Source organism: Mus pahari, chromosome 2 (assembly GCF_900095145.1).
Source record: "Mus pahari chromosome 2, PAHARI_EIJ_v1.1, whole genome shotgun sequence".
Taxonomy (NCBI): domain Eukaryota; kingdom Metazoa; phylum Chordata; class Mammalia; order Rodentia; family Muridae; genus Mus; species Mus pahari.
The window spans coordinates 43,705,935-43,730,024 of NC_034591.1; the positions used below are offsets into that span (position 1 = coordinate 43,705,935).

At 42.4% G+C, this 24,090-nt stretch overlaps 1 protein-coding gene across 13 annotated transcripts in view; it reads right to left on the bottom strand.

The window, feature by feature from the left end:
- Positions 1-20,279, bottom strand: part of Cadps2 (calcium dependent secretion activator 2) — a 518,996-nt gene extending 498,717 nt beyond the window's left edge. For 9 of the 13 annotated variants that reach the window (XM_029533832.1, XM_021190679.2, XM_029533805.1 and 6 more), the window contains exon 1: positions 19,648-20,166. In XM_029533832.1, coding sequence (XP_029389692.1) covers positions 19,648-19,995 — 348 coding nt within the window. In that variant the 5' untranslated portion in view covers positions 19,996-20,166. Of the gene's footprint in view, positions 1-19,647 lie in introns of all 13 variants that reach the window. The other 4 variants (XM_021190682.1, XM_021190678.2, XM_021190681.1 and 1 more) reach the window with 1 other exon arrangement.
- Positions 20,280-24,090: the final 3,811 nt, after the last annotated feature.

Here is a 24,090-nt window from a genome sequence, read left to right on the forward strand (position 1 = left end):
CAAAAATTGTAGGCAATATCCTAAAAAAAGGGGGGGGTGACCAGATGTTTGTATTAGTAAGCTAAAATCTCACCCTTACCCCTCTACAGCAAACAATGGAAACAAGAAACAGCTTGCGTAAATTTTTGAAGAGTTTTCTAGAAGAACTAAAAAAACCCAAGGCTGGGGAAATAACTATCTGCAAAGGGCTTCCGTTGCAGGCACGAGGACCTGAGGTTAGTTCCCCGAACCCACTTTTAAAAGCCAGAGGCAATAGCATACATTTATAATCCTAGCACTGGGGAAGCAGAGATAGGGGAATCCATTGGGGCTTGCTGGCCAGCAAGCCTAGACAATTCACTGAGCTCCAGGCCAAGGAGAGCTCCCATTCTAACAAACAAAGGGGATGGCTCCTGAGGAACAATATCCAAGGTTGATCTGACCTCAACACATACATGGACACTCAAGAACACAGGAACACACACGAGACAAACAGAGAGAGAGAGAGAGAGAGAGAGAGAGAGAGAGAGAGAGAGAGAGAGAGAGAGAGAGAGAGAAGAGAACCGAGGCAAGGAAGGACAAGGGAGTATAAGTATTAAAATGGAAGGAGTGAGGCCCGTGACTGGTGCTTTCTATTTGAAGTTCCACGAGGCTCAGATTTCCAAGTGTATTCATTTTAATAAATATAAGACTTTGCAAACATAATAATAGTACAGTGCTTCCCCATCACTCGTGGATTTTGTAAACTTAAATAATGTTTAGTAGACATTCTGTCATATTCTTTATCTCTTTGTTCCTGCTCTACTTAAATAAAGCTAGTTTATTCTTACCCACTAGAAAGGACTAACTTGAATTTCTTGTACTTGGCACACACCCCTAGCTCCAGCCCCAAATTATTCCACAGAGAGGTCCAGTCCATTCTCACGGTAAATCAGTCGAAAGTCTGAATCAGGTCATTTCCTTTGTCCCAGTCAAAAACCTTCCAAGAGTTCACCCTTGCTCTGAAATCCCTATCATCTGCCACAGCCACATGTTCCTCTCGATGGCCAGGATCTCTCTGCAGTTCTTCACAGGAAAAGCATGTTTATTCTACCCGAAAGCATTTTGTACTTGCTGTTAGTACAATCTTAGCTACTCTCCTTGTCTTTTCCCATCTCTAAGTAGCTCAGTTCTTCACTTCATTCCAATCCTTTTTGGCAGCTACATGCTCTCCTATGAGGCTCTTTCTAACCATTCCACATGACATACTAACTGGTGGCAAATCCTCTCACATCACTATCTTGCTAATATACATGCACGCATATGTATGTCAAATCCTTCATCACCTGTACTAGATTATCAGCTACCAATAACATCTCTGCAGAAGTATCTAAAACGATGTTTACCACAGAATAGTTGTTTAATGCCTTTAAATGTTTTTATTAAAATCAAAGTGCCTTTGGGATGTGGATATAGCTCTTTGGATACAGCACTTGCCACAAAAGATAAAGACTGAGGTTCAGATCCCCACAGCCCACATAAATGGCAGCAAGGGGTGTCAAGCCACCTATAATTGCAGTGCTTGGAAGTAGAGTCTGGGGATCCCTAGTGACAAGCTGGCTAATTAAACGAGCTGTATGAGTGATCCCAGGCTTAAGTGAGATACCCTGCCTTAACATGTAACATCAAAAGCAACTGAGGGAGACCCTAACATCAACCTCTGGCCTTTGAACACGAACACATAAATGCAATCGAATTTTTTCCTAAATGCAACCTATAATAAAATTTTAAAGAGAAACTCTGTAAAAGTCTACTCTATGCCAATTACTAACACTCTATGCTTTCCAGAAATTATCCCATGAAGTCGTCGCAGCATACTACTGAACTAAAATATATTATAACCCGTTTTTACTCAGGTTAATATATATTTAAACATTTGCATAACATCTAATCTGTATTTGCCTTTTAAAATCACAGCTGGAAGGAAAACAGCTAAACTTAATGACTTTACATGAGCATCAAAGATTTGCTCTTGCCAGGATACTTAACGTTCTTCATCTCGATTAGGCCACGCTTGAAATCTATGTTATCGTTAATTTTTAATTCACTATTATAAAACAAAACCACAAAATATACACATGTAAGCATACACATTAATATTTATGTAGCACCCCTCCCCAAGGAATCCTTTACAAAGCCAAAACTTAGCTGTTAGGAGGCAGTGCTACTATCTGAAACCTCAAGGTGTCTGTCACCTAAAGAAAGGAAGCAGACTCAGTGTGTCAAACGCACCATTTAGGAATAACAGCATATGAAAGGGTGAGTTATTTATGAAGACGAAATTGAGTCGCTTGGGTCAACATTGGTAGGTTCACCTTCACAGCCATAAATCCAGGCAACACTCCCAACCCCTAGCTCACCCGGTTTCTCTACAGCATCTGGCTCTTTCTTTAGCTTCCTCTGTTAAAACAGATTTTTCATTTCTGTGACTCAGAGCATTTTACTTTTCGTCTCCTGTATCTGGCTATTCCTTATTTCAATTTCCTTTGCCATGTCAGCCATCTAGTCTATTTTAAATCCCTCAGAACATTAAGGCCAGTCATTGAAATCTTGTCCTTCCTGGGCTGCCTGTCCGTGGACTATCTCACTCCAGTGCCCTATTATCAATTACCAAACACATGACAACTCTTCTTTAATTCTCTACTCAAATTTCTCCCTTGAACAATAAAAATTCACTTTTTTGTTTTGTTGTTTCTGTTGTTGTGGTGGTTTGGTTTTTCTCTGGCAATGTTTCTCTGTGTAGTCTTGGCTGTTCTAGAACTCACCCTGTAGTCCAGGCTGGCCTCAAATTTACAGAGATCCACCTACCTCTGCCTCCTGAGTGCTGGCATTAAAGCCATGTGCCACCACTACTGGGCAACAACTGACTTCTTGACATCTACTTATTTGAAAAACCATAAACTTGATAACTCCCCAATTGGGAATTAGCTTCTTATAATAATCATTTTCAGATCCAGTACTATTTTTCTCTTTAATAAATGTAGATATTAAAAGTGAAGGGGGAAAAAATCAAGTCAAAGCCTAGAATTCTCAGATTTGACAATAAAAGTTTATGGAAATTCTGGTGTGAAATACTTGAGACATATAACTTTAAGTTTGTTTAATTACTTAAATATTTGAGACTGTCATTTTGTGAATATATTGTAAGATATAAAACAATGGCCTTAATTTTTAAATAGATTATTTCTTAGAAAGAAATATAAAAAATCTCTTTGATTATGAAACATTACCTCATTTCTCACATAGATTTCCACCCTCCAAAACCTCCCATCTACCCCTCACTCTTTCCAGTACATGGGGGTTTTCCCCACTGTTACATACATACATACACACATACATGCATACATGTATGCATACATACTTTATAAATACTTTATATAGATACAATTTGCCAGTCTATATAAAGTTACACATATCTATGTTTTCAGGGCCCACCACTGGGTGTAGGATGATGAATTGGAGTGCTCTACCCTGCAGAAGATTATTTTCCCACCCTTCTCAGCATGCCTCTAGTTTCTGTCTAAAGTTGAGGCCCCATGGGATTCCAGAATTCATGCTAGCACAGCTAATGTTATTGTCCTTGTTTGGCAAGCATGTTGGTAAGACTTTATGGGTGTAGTGCCTGACATTCATAGGAGACACAGTCTCACAGCACACTCCTTGTTCCCCTGGCTCTTAAGAAGACTTAAACTGAAAAAAACTCCTTACACAAAACCGGTAAAGGGAGCCTGGACTTAGTGAAACCACAGATAAGAGAGTGAGAAAGAGCTTGCATCTCACCCCTCACCCTTCCCAGTACAGAACACACACAGTCCTCCTGATCAAGAAAGCTGGGACTGATAATGTTGTAGACTATGGTTGCCGACTTACATTTTGAATTCTTTCCGATGGTATTCAGCATTTTTTTAAACCTTTTTAACTGGAGCAGTACTTTTAGCTTTAGACTTTTTTTTTTTTTCTTTTTGCAGAGAGCTAAATTTAAGACTTGTGTCTTTAAATAAAATTTGGAATCTGTTTCTCTAAAATTGAAGTAGTAAGAATATAGGTTTGGGGGTAGCAGAATGCCTTTTAGCCACCTTCCATATAAATAATTCCAAGTTGATAGAAACTTACTCTGTCTCTCTGTCTCTCAGTCTCTCTGTCTCTGTTTCTCTCTGTGTGTCTCTGTCTTTGTCTCTGTCTCTGTCTCTCTCTCTGTCTCTCTCTCTCTCTCTGTGTGTGTGTGTGTGTGTGTGTGTGTGTGTGTGTGTGTGTGTTAGAGGATAGACTATTGATAAGGTTATAACCCAGTTTCAAAGGAACAGTTGCTAACTTTATAATCTTAAACCAAAACTAGAGATGTAGCCAAGTGTGGTGGCTTGTACTAGTAATCCAAGCATTGGAACGGCAGAAACAGGCAGATCCCTGGGGCTCACTGGACAACCAGCCCAATACATTCATAAGTCTCAAGCCAATAAAAAGACTGTGTCTTAAAAAAACAACAACAATGTATAAGTCACTTGAAGAATGACAACCAATGTTGTTCTCTGGCTTGGCTCCACATACACAGGCATGTGTGTATACACATCAGCACACAAAGACACACACAAACACATGCACATACACATAGGTATACACACAAAAATTATGCATAGCAAGCTTCTAGGGTCGTGACTCAGTGGATGAAGTACTTCCTACACAAACAAGAACCTGGGTTTACATCCCCAAGTCCCACATAAGAAGCTAACTGTCCTGGCAGGTGTCTCTAACCCCAGTAACCCAAGGGAGCAAAGGTGGCAGAGACGGGGATAGGCAGATTCACAGGACTCACCATACAACCTGTCTAGATAAATATTATTTTCTCAGGTCATCACACTCTTTGACAGCATAACATTAAAACTCTATTACAAAAGAGAAAACAAAACTCCTTCAGCCTCTGTAATGTTCAATTTATCCTTCTGACTAGCTAGTTCAAGGGAAAGGAAAAACCTGAAATAAGCTTAAATATTTAAATTTAAAATAAGCTTTGTAATGTAACATTTAGACTCATGCCAGACTATACATAGGGGTTGCTGTGGTGTGAATGTAAAATGCACTTGGTTTATGCATTTGAACACATGGTCCCAGCTGGTGGGGGGGGGTGGAGTGGAGGAGTGGGGGGTGGGGGGGCGAGCATCACTGGAGGTGGGCTTTGAGGTTTTATCATCTAGCCCTACTTCCTGTCTGATGTCTGCGTCATGGCTGTAGACATACTATAACTAGTATCTCCAGCTCCTTACTGCTATGCCTTCTCCCCCATATATTTCTTAAGTTGCAAACAAAGATAAGCTTTGCTTTAAGCCTACCTTAGGTCAGCTAATTTGACACATCAATGAGCAAAGTATCTAATAAAGAGGTAAAGTCATAACTTTGTTTTCATTATATTATCACAAAGCAGAAGAATCACACTATTTTATCTCACCTTCCTTCAGCTCCTGCTTTTAAAAAAAAAAATAAACAACTATGAGAAACAAGAACAGAAACTGTGGAATAGATTAGATCACTAACTTTTATGAAACATTAGAATCCATGAAGTTAACACATATATAAAGAACAGGTATAAATAAGTATAAAAACATCTTGATAATCTAAAGGGCACTTTGATGTAGGAACCAGTTCTCTGTGGGTAGTAATAGGGAATGACCCACAATGGATACTATAAGTTGGTTGATATATCACAGTGAGAACACAGGCTGAGGTTAAAAAAAAAAGAAAGAAAGAAAGAAAAGAAAAGAAAACGATTAAGAGTTAACAGGGCAAGTCTGGAACACCACCGATGCACAGCTATGAAGACTTGTAATTAGGCATTGTATAACCAAACTCGACTGGGAACAGGAAGGCCCGGCCCAAGGCTAGGGACAACAGGCAGGTTGTCTCCTCTCCCCACCAAGGGCTTTCTTCCTTGCATATACTACTGGTTCTAATGCAACTAATTGTAACAATTGCAACTGATTTTATGAAAGGGTGACTTCCAACAAGAAACTCCTGCCTTGGAGACCATTTCAGACCACAGCACAGACAAGGACCTTAATATGGCAAACAAGAAAGACTGCAGCTATGTCTTAGAGGCTGTGATTGAGTTGATTGTTAGGATAAAGTTAATCACAAAACTGAGACAACAGAAAAGGTACAATGCTCAGGACCTAAGACAGCAGGCAAGGCTGCAGGGTGATAATACTGACCAAGTGGTTAACCCTTGGCAGACAGCTGAGGTCAATAACTAACAAAGCTAGAGTCAGGGATGGAGAGGTAGAGGGGTGACTGTCCCGACTGGGTGGGCAAAGAAACAGCACCATCATCTGGTAAGTGGGACAAGGGGACATGCTTATAGCAGGTGGGCTTTCCAATGGTCCCACTGATGACAGCCCAAGGAATTAACCAATCTCAAGGGATTAGCTCAGCTTTTGTTCCATCTCTGCCATGGCACTAAAAACCCTAGACACTGGACTTCAAGAGCATTCTCTTCTCTTGGAAACCTCTTCCACGCTCCAGATTTTTTTACTTTTCTTAATTTCTCCTTTTTTTTTTTCTTCAACTATCCTCTTCTCTATAGATCTATAAATTCTTAATCAAGCTTACTTCTGCTTTGCATGCTGCCACAGGAGTCCAGACCTTTAACTTTCATCAGCATGAGAAGATGGATTCAGAATCATGGTCCCAGACCTAGCTTCAGGTCTTTGGTGATTATCAGCATCTGACATCCTAGGTCCCTAGGCCATACTCAACCCTCCAACACATCATCAACCGTTATTTCTATTTTGTACATGTATTTGCTCTGTACAAGTTCATGCATGTGGCTGCATGTAAAGGTAACAGTTGATGTCAAGTTGTCCGCATCTGATTTGACGCAGGTCCTTTTATAACCTTGAGCTTACCAATTTGGCTAACCGGAGAATGGAAATCCCACTGGTCTTCCCGATTCTACCTCCTCAGCAATAGAACCAGGTTTTCACAGGAATGCCACAGATGCTGGCTCGGGTCCTCATGCTTGTGGAGCAAGCACTTGACTGACAGAGACATCTCCACCATCCAGTGAAACTTTTCAAAGAAGAAACATGCATTAAGGTAATATTGCTTAACTAATTTACAAGAAAGTAGGGGCTGGAGAGATGGCTCAGTGCTTAAAAGTCCTGGCCACAGGTTCAATTCCCAGCCCCCACCAAGCAGCTTACAACAATCTGCAATTGCATTCCCAAGGGATCCAATGCCCTCTTCTAGTTATGCAGCCCAAATTCCCAAACTCATGAAAATAAAGTTAAAAACAAATAAATAAAGTCTACCTGGCAGGATCCATCTTTAATGCTCCCCACTCAGCATTAGGAGGCAGGGGCAGGCCAATCTGTGAGTTCAAGGCTAGCCTGAGAGTTCCTGGTCAGCCAAGGCTACATAGTGAGATCCTGCCAAAAGAAGAGGAGGTGGGGGAGGAGGAGGGGAGGAGAAGCAAGAGGAGGAGGAAGAGGAGGGAAAGAAGGAAGAGGAGGAAGAAGAGGAGGGGAAGGAAGAGAGGGAGGAGGAGGACTATGACTGCTACAGTGATGACAACAGAGAGGAGAGGGAAAGGGAAAGAAAATCAAGAAAGTAGAGAACAAGTCAACTATGCTAACATTGAAATTCTAGAAATGATCAATTTTATGAAAATGTACAATTGAATCTGGACCTGATAAAAAATCTAAAATGGGTTCCGGATTTGGATAATGTAGTGAATAATTCTTTCACATCCATATATTAGAGTATCTGTACCCCAACAGTACTTGAGAGCACACAAAACAGTGGAAGGTTTCCCAGTTAACATCACTGCTTCTCCCAAATCTACAGAGATGGCTGTCAAATAGAAAATGACAGATTGTTCTCCTAAGAACTCAAGTATAAAACAAACAGCAAAAAATAAAAAATAAAAGTATACCAGAGTCGATAAAAATCAAATCTGTGCAGGTAAAAATTACCTTGAAATTGCAGATTTCATTTCATAGAAAAATCAAGGCATCTGACATAATTGACAAAACAAAGAAATCAATAATATCCACGTATAAGGGAAGAAACTTTATAGCATTCAGTATAAATTTTGAGGTTTTATTATTAAGGTAATAAAAATAATTTTTTAATTTAAAACAAATTTTATTTAAAATAAAAAGTTCTTTATTTAAAGAATAAAAGAGTATCTTAAAATTTTAACCAGCATCGGTTAAACACACAAAGCAATCTCAGTAAAGCCTCAGAAAGCAGGTTAGTCAGGTTAGTAACTAATCCTGAGCACTCTGACCAATACAGTGAGATGGAAGATGGAAGAAGGCCAGCTACTACACAGGACAAAGGCTCCCCCATCAGCAGCAATTTGCCCTGCCAGACAGAAACCCAGAAGGATCAATATTATGAATCAACTGTGTGCCGTCAATATGCACAATCAATGGCCAGTTAGAGCATAAAAAATTAAAGCGCTCTCCATTTCTCCATAATTAGATAAATAAATTATAGAGAATTTTGTAGGCTACAATAAGAACAACAAAGTATAAAATGCTCAAAACTCACTATAATTACGAAGACAAGGGCTCTGTAAAATCAAAGTATCAAAAGATTCCAAAAACAAAAGGACTGAGGAAATGGAGAATTGGGCTGCGCTCCTCAGAGACTGAATTTAGCGCAAATATTGTTCTCAAACAGGCTTAATTACATTGAGGGTTTAAGATGATAGCACTTCAAATGGAAAATACACAAGTAATTGACACTATGCTAAATAAGCTACACCCAGTATCTCATTCAATCATAGCAACAGATGAAGTGGCCAGACCCACTGAGATGAAATATGCTAATGAAGTGAACGATAAGGGAAAAGTCAGGAAGGAAGGGAAAAACACTGAAAGTAAAGAACTTTTGACATGGAAGAAGTAAAAAACACTATTAGAAATTAAGATATATAGTAACCATTAATCAAAATTATATGATACAGTGAACAGGAAACAAACAAACAAAAAAAAAAAAACCTAGATTAAGGCATTAAAATAATTAACATGGAAAGAGAAATATATACATTTTTGACCGTTAACCGAAGAAAGGACTCCTGATTGCTTTATCTTTCAAAATGTGCTCAGAATACTAGCTAATATAAAACTCACGACATGGTAAGAACTAAATAACTGGTTGACAAACAGCCAGTATGATTAACCACTCTTTAAGACTTGAGTAATCAAAGGTTGGCCTTGTAATTCAGTGGGTAACTGAGAAACCTGAGCTATTCAGGGAAATAGCAATGAAAGTCTCCCTAAAACAAGCTGAAAGGCTAGAGCTAGGGACATCTTGCTCTGGAATGCCATCCCCAGGGCATGTCAGAACTAGCAGGCCAAACCAAATTCTCAGGAGAAAAAAGGAAACACGGAAGAGTGTTAGCCTGCAGAGGGTGGGGAGCCAGCCCCATAAGCAATCAGAAAGGACCACATTACACTTCCTCTCAGCAAAATGACTGACAAAAATCGCTTTTAAAGCAACCGGGCCCTTTGCCCCAGGCACATTTCTTGTGTAAGAATTCGTCACCAACTTGAAGGTTACATAATGGAAACATTCAAATCATAAAGTTTATAAAGCTTTGTGGTAACATTTCTATCAGCCAGTGGACCTTTGGATGTTTTTCTGCTTGTCATTCCTGTTGTTGTTGTTGTTGCTTCTGTTGTTTCTCCCCACACCTTTCCTGCTGGGAATTGAACCACAAGCCTTACACATGCTAAGCAGCAGGCCCATCCAGAGCTACTTCAGCCCTTAGGATGCTTCACAGTGTGAGCTTCTTGCACATGCAAATCAGTTGTTCTCCAAGGAATACTTAAAAAATAAAAATAACTGAGAAACCCTGTCTCTAAAAACCAAAAAAAAATAAAAATAAAAATAAAATAAAATAAAAATCCTGAGGGCTTTGATTAACGATATCTGTTTTCTTAAGTTCAGAAGACAAATTTTATTTTTTTATTTTTGAAATTCTAATTACAATATTTCTCCCTTTCCTCCCTTGAAACACATGCCTGTTTTCCTTCAAATTCATGACCTCTGTTTTACTAATTGTTATTATATGAATATATATATACATATAAAGGTATATATGTGTGTGTGTGTGTGCATGTGTGTATATGTGTATATATATGGTATACATCTATACGTTCCTAAGTATAGTCCATATAATGTTAATTGTACATATGTATGTTTCCAGAGCCGACCATTCGGCACTAGACAGCCTACCTCTTGGGCTTTTCCTGATCCACTTCGGCATGTCCACTGTGTTGTTCTTGTTTAGCTCCTTTTTCAGGCAGTCAAGTTGGTGAGACTTTATATGGCTCAGGTCTTTACCTGCTGGATGTAGCTTGTTATTACTGGGAGATACAATCTCACAGAAAACCCCGATTCTCTGGCTCTTACAGACCTCCTGCCCCCTCTTCTAGAGGATTCTCTAAGCTTTGGGTGCCAGAGTGTTTTGTAGATGGAGGCATTGGGACGAGGCCCACAACCCTGCATGTCGATTGGTTGTGACCCACAACCCTGCATGCATGTCGATTGGTTGTGGCTTTCTGTAGTGGTCTCCATGTGTTCTGAAGAGAATACTCCTTGATGAGGAGTGACAGACTACCCTTATCTGTAGATATAAAGACATATGTTAACGGATTTTGTTAGGGGTTATTCTTGTTTAGTAAACTAGTGGTAGCAGATTCTCCTCCAATAACCATGGCTTCACTAGCACCGAGTAGTTAGCTAGGTTTCCAATACCAGGTATCATAGCTCTCTTGTTGGGCTGGCCTTAAGCCCATTAAAGAGCTGTTGGTTACCACCAAAGTATGCATGCCACTAATGCACCATTAGGGACATCATGCCATGCCAGTTGTTCATGTGGGTCACTGGTGTCACACTGAGTACAGTTGTTTTGGGAAAACTACATGCATGACTAAGACACACTATATTCTTTTCTTCTTTTTCTTTTTTCTTTCTTTCTTTCTTTCTTTCTTTTTTTTTTTTTTTTTTTTTTTTTCTTTTCTTTCGTACAAGACTTGTGAAATTGACTCTTCTTTTAAGAAACTGCTTGGTCTGAATCCATCTTTGAGATTTCATGACAATCTTCTTTCCAGTGTCACTTGGCAAGGAAAACATCACTTAAGCTTACTTCCCGCTCCTCAGTTCCCAGAGAATTTTATGTTGTTGTTAGTGATCTATCTATGGTTCCATTAAGACTTTTTAAAAGACTAAAATGTTGTGCTGATTTCCCACTGTATTCATTCATACTATTTAGAAATCCTTATCATTGGTGTTACCTTTTACTTATGACAGAACACACATTTAATCACACAGTATTCTTATTGATTACAAATCCTTTCCCCTTGCCTAGGTAAAAAATAAGCCATTTTCCCTGTATCTCGCTTTAGAAAAGTCTATCTCAACTTTGGCTACTACACACTGAATTCACCTGGGAAGCCTAAAGATACCTTCCCAACTTCAGACTAATTTAATTAGTCTGAAATATCACCTGAATAATGGGATTTAAAAATAAAAAAAAAACTATCTGGGTGATTATAATAAGCAGCCAAAGATGAGACTTATAGATTTTCCTTAAGGACAAAATATATAAGTCTTTAAGTAACCAAAATACAGTGGCTATAAGAAAAAAATGTTCATGATTTTGAACAACTCCACCATTTGATATGAGACTAGTCTGTCCTCTAACAATATATCACCTGGCCACCAATGTGCCTACCATTTTGCAATCACGTCTTTCACTTATGATTACATATCACGTGAGTATATACCTTCATACTTTCCAGTTGGAAAAACAAGTCACAATTAAGTTGAAATTTATATAAAATATATACAAGAACTCTAGTGGTTTGCCCCAAAGTGTGATTTTTTTTTCTTTCAGAATTTCCATATTTCACAACCTGGGAATCATCTTTCTCAACTTTTAAATTTCATTTTTATTTATTTGTTTGTGTGGACTGGAGATGTACATACATGTGTGTACACACATGCCAGGGTGCATGTGTAGAGATCCGAAGGCAACGGGCAAGAGTACCTTCTCTCCTTCCACCGGCTGGATCCCAGGAATTGAACCTGGGTTGTCAAGCTTGGTGGCAGGTGCCATTGTCTGCTGATCTGTCCAACGGTCCCAGCTTTCTCAATTCTCTTTGGAAAGCCTTTAATGACCATATAGTTTTCCTTTATTTATTTCCTGAGAGTACAAATAAATGGAGCTCTCAAAACAAAACAAAACAAACAAATAAAAACAGAACAAAAAAGAAACAGAAGAGGTAAGATTCAGTCAGGATACTTTATTTCACTGTACAAGCAGTCTTAACATATCAAAATAATGATTTCATTCTTGAAAGAAGGGAACTCCAATATTACTTAATCCATTTGAGTTCTCATTAGCGCAACTCATTCTACCAAATTAAGTGTTGCTGCTGCCGCTGCCGCTGCCGCTGTTGCTGTGGAGGGGTGGATGAATCAGCTAAAGGAATAAGCATTTTTCTCTGAGATACCATTTTTAAGTCCAGCCTGAGGTTTTTCTTTAATGTGTGGTTTCCAACTGGATCCGAAAAGGACAAGGTATTCCCCGTTATTAAAGGCAGCAAACACTGTACCTTATTCCTTTGATATTTGTCCCACATTGTACCAAAGCCCAAGAACACAAGGGATGAATAATGGGGGCTCTTTTAGAACAGCACCAGGTCTACTGGAAACTACAGGGAAAGGAGCAAGACAGATTGTGGGGGTTCACGGCTGCTTTCCTGTCCCTCCGGTTGGATAATGACACAGAGAAGGTGTCTTGGAAGTCACTGCTTCTGTGTCAATAGAGACTTCCATTGTCAGTGCTTTCTTCAAAAGGACCCTCACAGGTCTCAAAACATGTTTAAGGATAAATGTTCCACAGAAAACTGGAAGATAGATGCTTTCCTCTTACACGCTCTTTCCTCCATTCTAGTTCTCACTAATTCTTTGAGGCATAAACTGAACCTGAGACTTGCATGTGTTTACTAGATTCTTCACTCCATGCACTACACATGCTAAGCATACAGTATACTAAGCATCAGGTCACAACTATAGTCAAAGGTCCCCGAGGGAGGCAGGCAACACATCACTCAGGCAAACGGGTGCCAAACAACAGAAAGATGCCCTCTCGGGACTTGCAAACCTGTCATTCATTTCTAACAAGGCTGACTTTCCTGAGCGCGGAGATCATAAAAGTCATCAGAAGATTAAAAATAAATAAATAACAGAAACTCAACTGTTTCCAAAAGGAGATAAAACTGGTCATTTTTTTTCAAAGGTTGAATATGCCTATAAAAGTGCCTGGAACTAAAAGTGCCTTCAGATTTGGGACTTGGGAAAATTTGCATATATATTACATCCTATCTTGGGGATGGGCTGAAGCATAAATATAAAATGTATTCATGTTTTCTGTGTACCTTATATACATAGTCCAAGAGTAATTGCTGCTACATAGTTACAAACTATGACTTTTCAAATAAAGCTAGATAGGAAAGGAGCCCCGTGTAGGCCTTTAAAAAGTTTTGAGATTTTTTTCAAGCATCTCTGCTTCTGGACAGTCAGATTATGGATGTTTTCCTCAAACTACGAAACTCAAATGAAAGAAAGGCAAATATGTATTACAAACTCTCATCCAACGCTGTATTCCCATGACACAGGCTTGCACATCAGTTTTACCTAAGACATTTCTGCAGCTTCAAAGCATTATTTAGATACCTTTCTCAAACATAGAATACCAAGGACTACGCAAAACGATGAGAGACAATCGTATGAGGAGGTTTATTTCATAAAACACACTGTGCATCATCTTAGTGGCGATGACCATGCACATATGAATCATGCCGAAAGTCATCAGGTAAAACTTCCATCTTTTACCTCATCTGTGTGGGGAGCCGCCCTCACATTCGCCATTACAAGATAGCGCTGATGTCCTGCGCTCTAACATACAAACAAGGCAGCTGCGCATGTGCTGGGTAGATTTCCATTCCCTTGCGCCCTGCCTTTCCCGTGGCGTCATCTGGGGTAACAGCAGGCCGCCAACCAGAGGGTTACACGTCCTAGGCGGCGATCTTGCTGCTTGTGGACGTTGTACATCGTGGTGCGCACTAGGCTCCGCACCACGATGTACAACGTCCACAAGCAGACAATATGTTCATGTGTCTATTGACACGTGTTCTGGCGTTTTGTTCGCCACACCACTCTCTGGAGAAAAAACATCTCATGTGATTCAGCATTGCCTCGAGGCTTGGAGCGCCTGGGGTAAACCAAGATGCCTCAAAACTGACAATGGACCTGCCTATACTTCTCAAAAATTTAAACAATTCTGTGCTCAGATGCAGGTGACCCATATCACTGGGCTGCCCTATAATCCTCAAGGGCAAGGCATCATTGAAAGAGCTCATCGAACACTCAAATCTTATTTAATTAAACAAAAAGGGGGAACCATGGCAGATCTACCCCCTGGCCCAAGAGTGGCATTATCCATGACACTCTTTACCTTAAATTTTTTGAATTTGGATGATGCAGGAAAAAATGCTGCAGAGCGTCACTGCTCAGAACCAGAGAGGCCAAAAGAATTAGTGAAATGGAAAGATGTCTTGACAAATCAATGGAAAGGCCCGGATCCTATCCTAATAAGATCCAGGGGAGCTGTTTGTGTTTTTCCACAGGGTGAAGAAAACCCATTTTGGGTCCCAGAACGGTTGACGAGGAAGATCCAAGTCCTGAAGGATGAGTCCCAGCCTAATGAGGCTCTTGCTGCTGATATTACTGTCGGCTCTTGAAACCCGAGGGGAGACGCGATGGGGAATCATGTCTACCTTTCCCCTGCCCATGCTGGTGATGGACAATGCGCAATTTATTCTTCAGAATTGGACTGCAGATTTTGAACAGACCCTAAGAGAACTGAGGACAGCCATTATTCAAGTGAATTCCACCCGTCTTGACCTGTCATTTACCGATGGCCTCTCGACCTGGATCTCCTCTGTGTTTTCTTATTTCAAGGAATGGGTGGGGGTGGGACTGTTTGCAGTCGCCTTTTGCTTTGGTCTGCTGTTTCTCTTCTGGATGGTGTGTAAGCTGAAAACCCAATCACAAAGGGACAAGGCGGTTATCGCCCAAGCATTTGCTGCCCTAGAGCAAGGAGCCTCCCCCGACATATGGTTATCTATGCTTAAACAGTAGGTCGCTGGCCGCTCAGCTCCTGCACCCCACGAGACTAGTCTCATTGCACTGGGTAGAGTGAGTGTGCTTCAGCAGCCCAAGAGAGTTGCAAGGCTAAGCACTGCAGTAGAAGGGTTTTGCGGCAATCTGGGCCCATTCTAGGGAGATACGTCATCTTGCATGAAGGTTCAGTGCCCAAGCATCCTTCCCCCAGGAAAAATGGCACGGGAGCAGGCCAAGGCCCCTCCGGGTGATGAGCCTAGGAGGAGGCTTTGTGTATGGCCCCTATCTTTGCACACTGGGGATTTGACCTCTGTCTCCACTCTCTACATTTTGGGTGGCCTATGCTGTTGATTAAATTGAAAAGGGGGAGATGTGGGGAGCCGCCCTCACATTCGCCATTACAAGATAGCGCTGATGTCCTGCGCTCTAACATACAAACAAGGCAGCTGCGCATGTGCTGGGTAGATTTCCATTCCCTTGCGCCCTGCCTTTCCCGTGGCGTCATCTGGGGTAACAGCAGGCCGCCAACCAGAGGGTTACACGTCCTAGGCGGCGATCTTGCTCTATTTAAGCTGAGGGATTTGGTTCTTCGCTCTCTTTTTTTTTTTCTTTTTCCCCTTTCTCTTCTCTCTCTTCTCTTCTCCCCTCTCTTCTCTTCGCCCTTTGCCTGTTGGAAGCTTATGCTCTCCCTCTCAAGAGCATTAAAGCGTTGCTGCAGAAGGATCCTGTTTGTGTGCCGCGTCATTTCTTGCTGGCGAGAAGGTAGCGCGGGACACATCTGTTTTTATTTGTTCAAGCAAGAGCTGGCCTTTTTCTCAACATATTAGAGTCAATAGTAAGACCAAAAGTAACAAAGAAATGACTCAGTACAAACCTCCAGGTCCTGCTTAATGAAGACTATCATCTCTTATAGTTGTGTTCATTGTTAATAGTTACGAATATAGACAGAGTAGAAATATATCTATGAATAGACTTCTCTTCTATGTTGGCCAAAATGCTTGTCACAGTTTCCCCAACCACGAAGGATCTCAATTGTTACCTTCCCCTGTAGGTTCTCAATGTTTTCTAAAAGTTTGACCAGCAAAGATCTTATTAAATATATATAATTTGCTTCATTTTTTAAATGTGTTTTTCTAGCTATAACACTCATCCCTCTTCTAACCATCTAGTGATCACTGTTAGTTCTATAATTGTGTAAATACAATCAAAGCAATGAACGCAGTGGGGTATCAAGCAGTGCTTCCTGCTGGAGCCATTCTGTGGTATCTGCTTGTGATGCACATGCATCACACATCCAACCCTGCCTATGCCCAGCAGGGCAGTGAGACCACCTGGTACAGACCTCTGGCACAGAAACTAACCCAAGTCTGCTCCCAGGATATTCTGTGAATGCATCAATAGTCGCTGCAGGCCTAATGACCATCAACTGTTATTCCTCTGTGTTGAAGTGTGCCAGTCAAAAGTCACAGGTATACATATTTTCGCTGAACTGAGTTTAATACTATTTAACACCTTCAAATAGTAAATGAATGCAACCTCTTATTGGTTTGGTGGGCCACATTTGCCACGTGAAAAAAAAAAAGGAAAAACAAAAACAAAACAAAAAACTAAACAAACCCTGTGGTTCAGCTCTGGTTCCTAAAAGCCAAACAGCAGTAACAGTGAAAGCCTACAAACCCGAGTCATAGCTTCCAGTTTAAGGTTCCTACCTCTGGGATGAATTTTCTTCAGCTACCGGATGAGGACCCTTTCAGACCTCAATTTCTGATCCTCTGAGTTCTCAAAGTTGGGAGAGGTGAGGAAGCAGTTATAAATCAAACGTTTTGCTGCTGCCTGCCTGACTAGGTGAGGCTCCAGGGTAAAAGTATACAATGGATTAGTGATTTTGCAATTATCATGGCACTTTTTTTTTTTTTTTTTTTTTATAAAACCCAACTGTATAATTCAAGACTTAAAGTAAGTTTTGGCATTAATTGTTGGCTTGTGCATCAAATTCACATGAATACAGTTAAATTCCCTTTTTATTTTTCCTAGGGGGAACCTTGGCTGCCAAGAATTGTTCCAGCTCCCTTCAGCAAGAAGTATATCTTTTAAAAAGAAAAGAAAAAAAAAAAGAAAGAAAAGAAAAAAGTAGAGGACCTTCTGAATGAGATACATGCTTAGGCTCTTTCTTTCAGGGCCTCCCCCATTAAAATATAAATCACTGAAGTTCATCTGATTGGGCTTGAGGCTCTCAAGATTTAAAAACAAAAACTTCTAAGCATTGCAAATAATCTTGCATAGAACGTGTGTAGTGTTTCTCTCCTTTCCTGAAGTTGGGTTTATTTTAGTAATGTCTGAGTAACATTACATCAACAGTTTCCTCAGTAGCACTGTGAGTACACCTGCTTGCCAAATGAAATAATTTCTAGAGAAACAAACATTCTATTTAAACAGGAAGAGCCAGGGGAGCTACATTATTTGTACAGCCACGGGAGAGTCCCCTTCCCTCACAGACTACAAGTAGGCACAGCAGAAATGAACCGGGAGCAAATGACTTTCTTCAAAGAGAGCCTAAGGGGGGGGGGCAGCCAATTCCAAACACAAATAGCCTCTTGATTTTTACCAGATAATGATTTTTACATATTAATATACTGAGATATAAACTAAAATGTCATGTGAAAGAAAGGTGAAATTAGATACTGGATGATACTTATATATTTTGTACAGACTCCTACCACAACATAAATATAAAACCCACACTAGGTTTAAGAATGACTACTGAGGTTGGCATCTGCTGAACGGACAGAGTTGTTACAAACTCTACACAAGCAGCACATAAGGATGGATGGGCCTGGGTAGGTAGGAGTGGAGCCCCAGGCTCACCATACATCCCAAGAAATTCACCCTTCATCTGAAGGGTGGCAGCTTTAGCCATGCCAAGTGGCTCTTACTGGAAAATGCTACCCTGACCCACTTCTCTCCGATAGCAAGAGGAGACTGCCTAGAGCTAGTTAGGACTCTATTAGCCCAATGTCCTATGAGCTACCTGAACGGCTTCTATGATTAGCCTTCAGTAGTAAAGAAATGCTCCCAAAGCACTCAAGAGAATGATCATTCCAGAATAGCTGCTTGTTTGGTTCTGATTTTGTGAAGTTGGGAGGAACACTTAAGACCTATTCTCTTGGAAATTTTTAAGTATGTCATACAGTATCGTTCACCTCTGGCAAACTCACAGTTGTCCACCTCTCCCTAAACTCAAGAAGTTGCATTCAGTAACTACACAGCTTTTTACATGCTGAGCAATTTAAAAAAAAAAAAAAGGAAATATTGAACAAATGTGGATATTGAACAAATGTGGATAGGAGGGTTTTGGTAGGATGCATGATGGGAAACTGCTTCCTCTGGTCTACAGTTTTATTTTAAAAGTCAATTCAAAAGGTTGCCAAATTTCTAAAAGAAAGGTCTCTCATGCAGAAGCTACTATTTCAGGACAGTGATGAAGGACTGTATATGTAGGTACACTTTGGGCAATCCCCACCCTCACCACAAGCGGAGGGGACTGTTACAGATTTCTTCAGAGCATTTCAGGTTCAGTATTCCACTAAAGGGTTTCCCAGACTGTTTCTATTCTACATCATTTATCCAGTTAAGGTGGTTTAAGTTGTTCCTTTTGTGTATGGTACTGAATATCAGATTTCTGAGGTCCCGTTTTAAAACAACTACGGTAGACATTTTATCTGACAGAAGTTCTGTAAATCTTTGGGGAAGGAGCCATAAGGAAAGCATTAGCTAGTCCTTCATCTGTCACTAACAGTGGACTTCATTAAGCCTGCCATGGCCTGGAATTACTCATCGCCTCTCTGGATGCATAGCTTCCTCCGTGTTTGCATGTCATGCCCTGATTGTTTGGCCACACAGGAAACTTAGCAATGTTAACTTTGCTTTTAATTCACCAAAGAAAATGTCTAGTCCTTGGCCCTAGTGGAGATTTCTGTTACAGGAAAGTATCCATGCTCCACCTGCTTCAGACTGTAGCTACACTACACGCTCAGTCTGTTCTCAAGGCAAAGCCCAGCTCATACTCTCCACAGCAGCCCAAATTAAAGTTGTTGCGAGTTGCATTCTAGCCCTGTGCCAACCTCATCTGCCCAGGTGTAATTACTGCAGGACCTGCAAGGTGGGATCAGCTGATCGGTCCATGTCCGGGGGATGGTGTGGTGCAGCTGCCAGCTCCTGCCAGCTCAGGCCAGCTCTGGCTAGCTCCGGCTGGGGTTAAAGACCTAAGCATTCCAACCTGTCCCAGACACCCCTCAAAGACCGACTAAAACAGTGTCCAGCCCTTCGCAGAAGGACGGCAGCAGGTGCTCCTGAACTCTCCCAGGAGAAAGCCCCCGGGGGCGGGAGGATGAGGGGGGTAAGTGGCCGCAGGAGGCTCCCAGTCCCGCCGCCACTCACCTTCTGCTGTCTCCGGGCCATGTCGGTGGGCTGCTTGGCGTTGAACGGGTACGCGATGCACCTCACCACGAAGACATAGAGCTGCAGGCGGATGCGCCGCTCCTGCTCCTCGTCCAGCTGCAGCTCGGGCTCATCTCGCCCCTCGCTGAGTACCGAGGGGCTCGGGCTCACGGGTCTGGCCGCTCCGCCGCCGCTACCACCACCGGAGCGTCCCGGCGCGTCCCGCCGCCCTTCCCGAGCCGCGGCCGGCGGCGCTCGTTGGGAGCCGCCCGGCGCCACCAGCACCTCGCGGCTCTCCTCTTCCAGCCCCTCGTCCGACTCCTCCTCGCTGGAAGACGGGTCGAGCATGGTGCTGGCTGGGACGCCTGGGCTCGGCCCGCGATCCCCGGGGCTTCTCGCCGAGCGCAGCTGTCCCCGCGCGTCCGCGGGAGCCTAGGTCCGTGAGCGGCGGCCGCAGAACGAAAGGGAAAGTGGCCGGGGCTTTCCGGACACGTCGAGTTCGGCGCCCGAGTGTTTGCCGCGGCCAGGACGCGGGGCGGGCGAGCGGAGCGGCGGGAGGCGAGAGGCGGAGTTAGCGCGGGGGCGCTCGGGGCGCCCGGGGACCGCGCGCCCAGCCTCGGGCGTCCAGCCCGCGCGCGCGCCCAGCCCCGCCGCCGACCCCCGCCGCCCGCGCAGGTGAGGAACCTGTGGCGCCTCCCGAGCAACACGTGGAACGGAATGTCGAGGAGCGGACGCGGGGACGCGGAGTGTGCGTGCGCGCGCCGCCGCGCCCGCCACCGCCTGGACCAGGCGTCTGGTATGCCCGGCACCCCGGAGCGCGCAGTTTGCAGAGGGCGGGAGATGCCGAGCCCAGACGAGCCCAGACGACCCCGGGCCACCGTGCACCCAAGTAGTCCTGCAGGCTTTCTGTAGGGGTGGCGGTGGCATAGGGACGGGGAACAAACGCAGTCTCCAAGAGAGAGCTCGGGACAGTGCTGGGACCTGATTTGTGAGACCTGAGTGCTGAAAAGTGGGACCGGCTGCCTTCCCCTAGAAATATACTTTCTAGGAGACTTGAAAAAAGTCTCTCTCCCTTCTTCGTGGCAGTGGGACACTCTCCACGAAGTCCAAATTGTAATCGTCACAGCACAGGCATTAAAAGAAAAGTTGGCGCAGCGGCGGGTCAGGAGGCTGGCGGGGGAGGGGGGTAGGGTCTTTTAAACTGGTATGTATTCCTGTTGTTTCCCGCAAATCCGCGAGCAAATTAGATTTTACATTTGCAAAATGAAACTCTGAAAAAACACAGCTCAGTTGTTTCCTAGGTTGAGATAGAACTGACTCAAACAAAACAGGTTGTTTTGGGTGGACAGACATTCAACAAACATCCGAAAGAAGGCCGTGTCCAGCATTGTTAGCTCATGACAGAGGCACAAGCGAAGGCACACAACAAAAAGTCGCTCTCTTTCCTGGCCTCAAGTGGGCGTCTCATAGCTGCACCTGAAGGCTGAATTATCTGCGCAGATTTCTCGGTGCCAGAACTGCCTAGCAGTTTCTTTTGCCATTCTGTAACTTCTGTCCTGAGCTCAGACAGAAGGGGAAATGTACAAAACAGGCATTCAACACATGGAACAGTGTGAGGTGACACTCCAGCAAGGAGGCTGCAGATCTCCAGGGAATTGACACAGGACAAATTAAGCACCCGCCAGCCCTGAGCTTCTCTGTCCCAGGGCCAAGCTGCAGTAGACTTTTCCAGGCCATTTGGTGGTTAGATACACAAAAACACTTTCCTTCTGCATCTACTGATGCTGTCCCTCAATGGAGAAAAAAGAGGGCATTTACTCCTAGGGAGCCTTCTCCATTAGTTAATCCTTGATTTTGGTCCCTTAATAATAAAACATGTTTCATGCCTACTAGCTGATGGTCAATGGTAAGGAATTATATATATATATATATATATATATATATATATATATATATATATATATAATCTTAAAATTGATGTATTTGAAGACTTTTGGACAAAGTAGACAGCGAAAATCTTAAGGGCCTAACCTTACTCAGTTTGCAAAACTCTGTGAGAGTATTTATCCAATGTGATTATCAAAGTAACCTCCTAAGGCAGATGGCAGATAGGTGACACTATTAAAGACACTATTTGTATAGCCCTGGCTGTCCTGGAACTCACTCTTTAAACCAGGCTGGCCTCAAACCCAGAAATCTGCCTGCCCCTGCCTCGCAAGTGCTGGGATTAAAGGCGTGTGCCACCACCGCCTGGCTGGGTGACACTATTCTGATGATTGCCCTTTGTACCAGATTTTGCTCTAAACTCTACATGCATTACCTCCACTATTTTCAGTTCTACAGCACACATATGGAACCTGAGGCTACCACACCAGCCACTGATGGACTAAGGACTCCACATGGGCTCTCACTTCTAGTAGCAGTCTTTCCTGTTGTAATTTCTCTTGATTGTAAATCAGTGCATTGAAATGTAGTGTTGACGATTAGAATGGGCCCCACATCTAATTGAGACCCTTCCCCACAAATGTGCTCAGAGGTACCTACCTGGGTGAATCTAGATTTTGCCAAATGAACAGTGCTCATTAATCATCACACACAAAAAAAATGTAGTGTTGATTAAGCTGGGGATACAATCCTCAAAGGCGTAAGAGTACAGCTTTAATACAGTCATTCCTTTCTTTCCTTTCTTTCCAGAGCATTTTTCAGTTTTATCAGTTACTGCTACTATTACTTGGTGTGACAGCTGAGTATTTTCTCTCCATTTCATGCTTAATTTCTTCCTGTGAAAAATTGTTAGAACTCAAAGATCCCCAAGCTTTGGAGATTCCACAGAAAAACATGTGGTAGTGTTTTCTCCAAGAAGATGAAAAGAAAAGGCATAGTTTAAATATTCAAAAATAAGTCAGAAAGGGAGGAAAACGAGTAAAAGAACAAATGAAGGCATAGACGTGCTGCACATTTCAGTTCATAAAATATGGTATAGGTAGAATCTATCGATGAGCAGTTGTATCTTAAAATTCATAAGATGGGTAAAACCTGGCACTAGATTTTGTGGTGGTTTGAATGAGAATGCCCCCCCCCCCCATAGGTCTTGAATATTTTGTCTCCAGTTGGAACTATTTGAGAAGAATTAGGAAATTTGGCCTTGTTGGAGACAGTGTGTAACTGAGTATGGGCATTAAGGTATCAAAGGCTGATTCTCAGCATAGCCCTCTGTGTCTCCTGCTTATGGACCAGGATGTAAGCTCTCAGCTACTGCTCCAGTGCCATGTCTGCTGACAGTCATGCTTCCCGCCATGATGGCCATGGACTCACCGTCTGAACTGTAAGCCCCAAATAAACTCTTTCTTCTAGAAGTGGCCTTGGTCAGAGTGTCTCTTCACAGCAGTAGAAAAGTAGGTAAGCCAGCAAAGGAGTTATATGTTGATGCTTTGATGGTTGTTTTGAAAAACCATAGACGTAGGGAGGAGACATTGTCCCTTCCTTGGTTCTTGCGTTTTGTTTGAGAGGCATTCCCTGCTTTCCAGAGAAAGGTGATGAATTGGGCTGAGTAAATAAATAAATAAGGTTTCTAAAATGGGTAGATATGTAGCTGAAGCAAGCAAGCATATGCCTAGTTTTGTTTTCAATATAACTACTATCATATTACAATTGACAAAAGAAAAAAACAAACAAAGCTCAGGTAAACAATTCCTGATGGTGGAGCCATGGGGTAGGTGGCAAGCCTGTGTGACTGGTCATCTGAACAGACTGTGGGCAGAGGTTCTTAGTGTTTGGAGCCACAATACAGAGGGTCTGAGTGAGCCAAATTATATTAACACATCTTAGATTGGTTCCTCCTACTAATATTACAAAAACTATCTTGAGGAGTCTCAAGATGTCAGTCATCTTAACTGGCTAAATCATTTGTTTCTGCTGGGCATAGTTGTGACCTTCCTTTTTCCATAAAGTCTGGTGTTGAGCATTACAGCACACTGCCCCTGGACTATGAAATCTAAGAAATAAGAAATAAGAAAGAGGAAGAACAGAGGAAGCCCTGCGTGGTGAAGACCTGGGTGACTATGTGATGTTAATATGGGCAGAGTCATGTTGAGGACTATTACCTCTAATGGCAAAGCCTTCCCTAGGAGATGTTCAGAGCGGTGGCCAAGTCTTCCATATGCAGAGGTTAATGGCATATACAGAAATATATCCACTGAAGCTTCTCCACCCATCCCAGGATGTTTATAGCCTGAAGACTGCTTTCCTACTTGCCTCCATGCTAATCTTTCTATATACCATAAACCCTGCCTCCTCGTTCAGCTGTAGGTAATAACACACACTTCCCCATTCAATTGGGATGTAATAGAAACACTAAGCTTCCAGGGAACCACAGCTTCTCCCATCAGAGAGCCTGTAAATTAGATCCAAGGATTTCTCCGAGTCTCTATGTTTGTCTTTTCT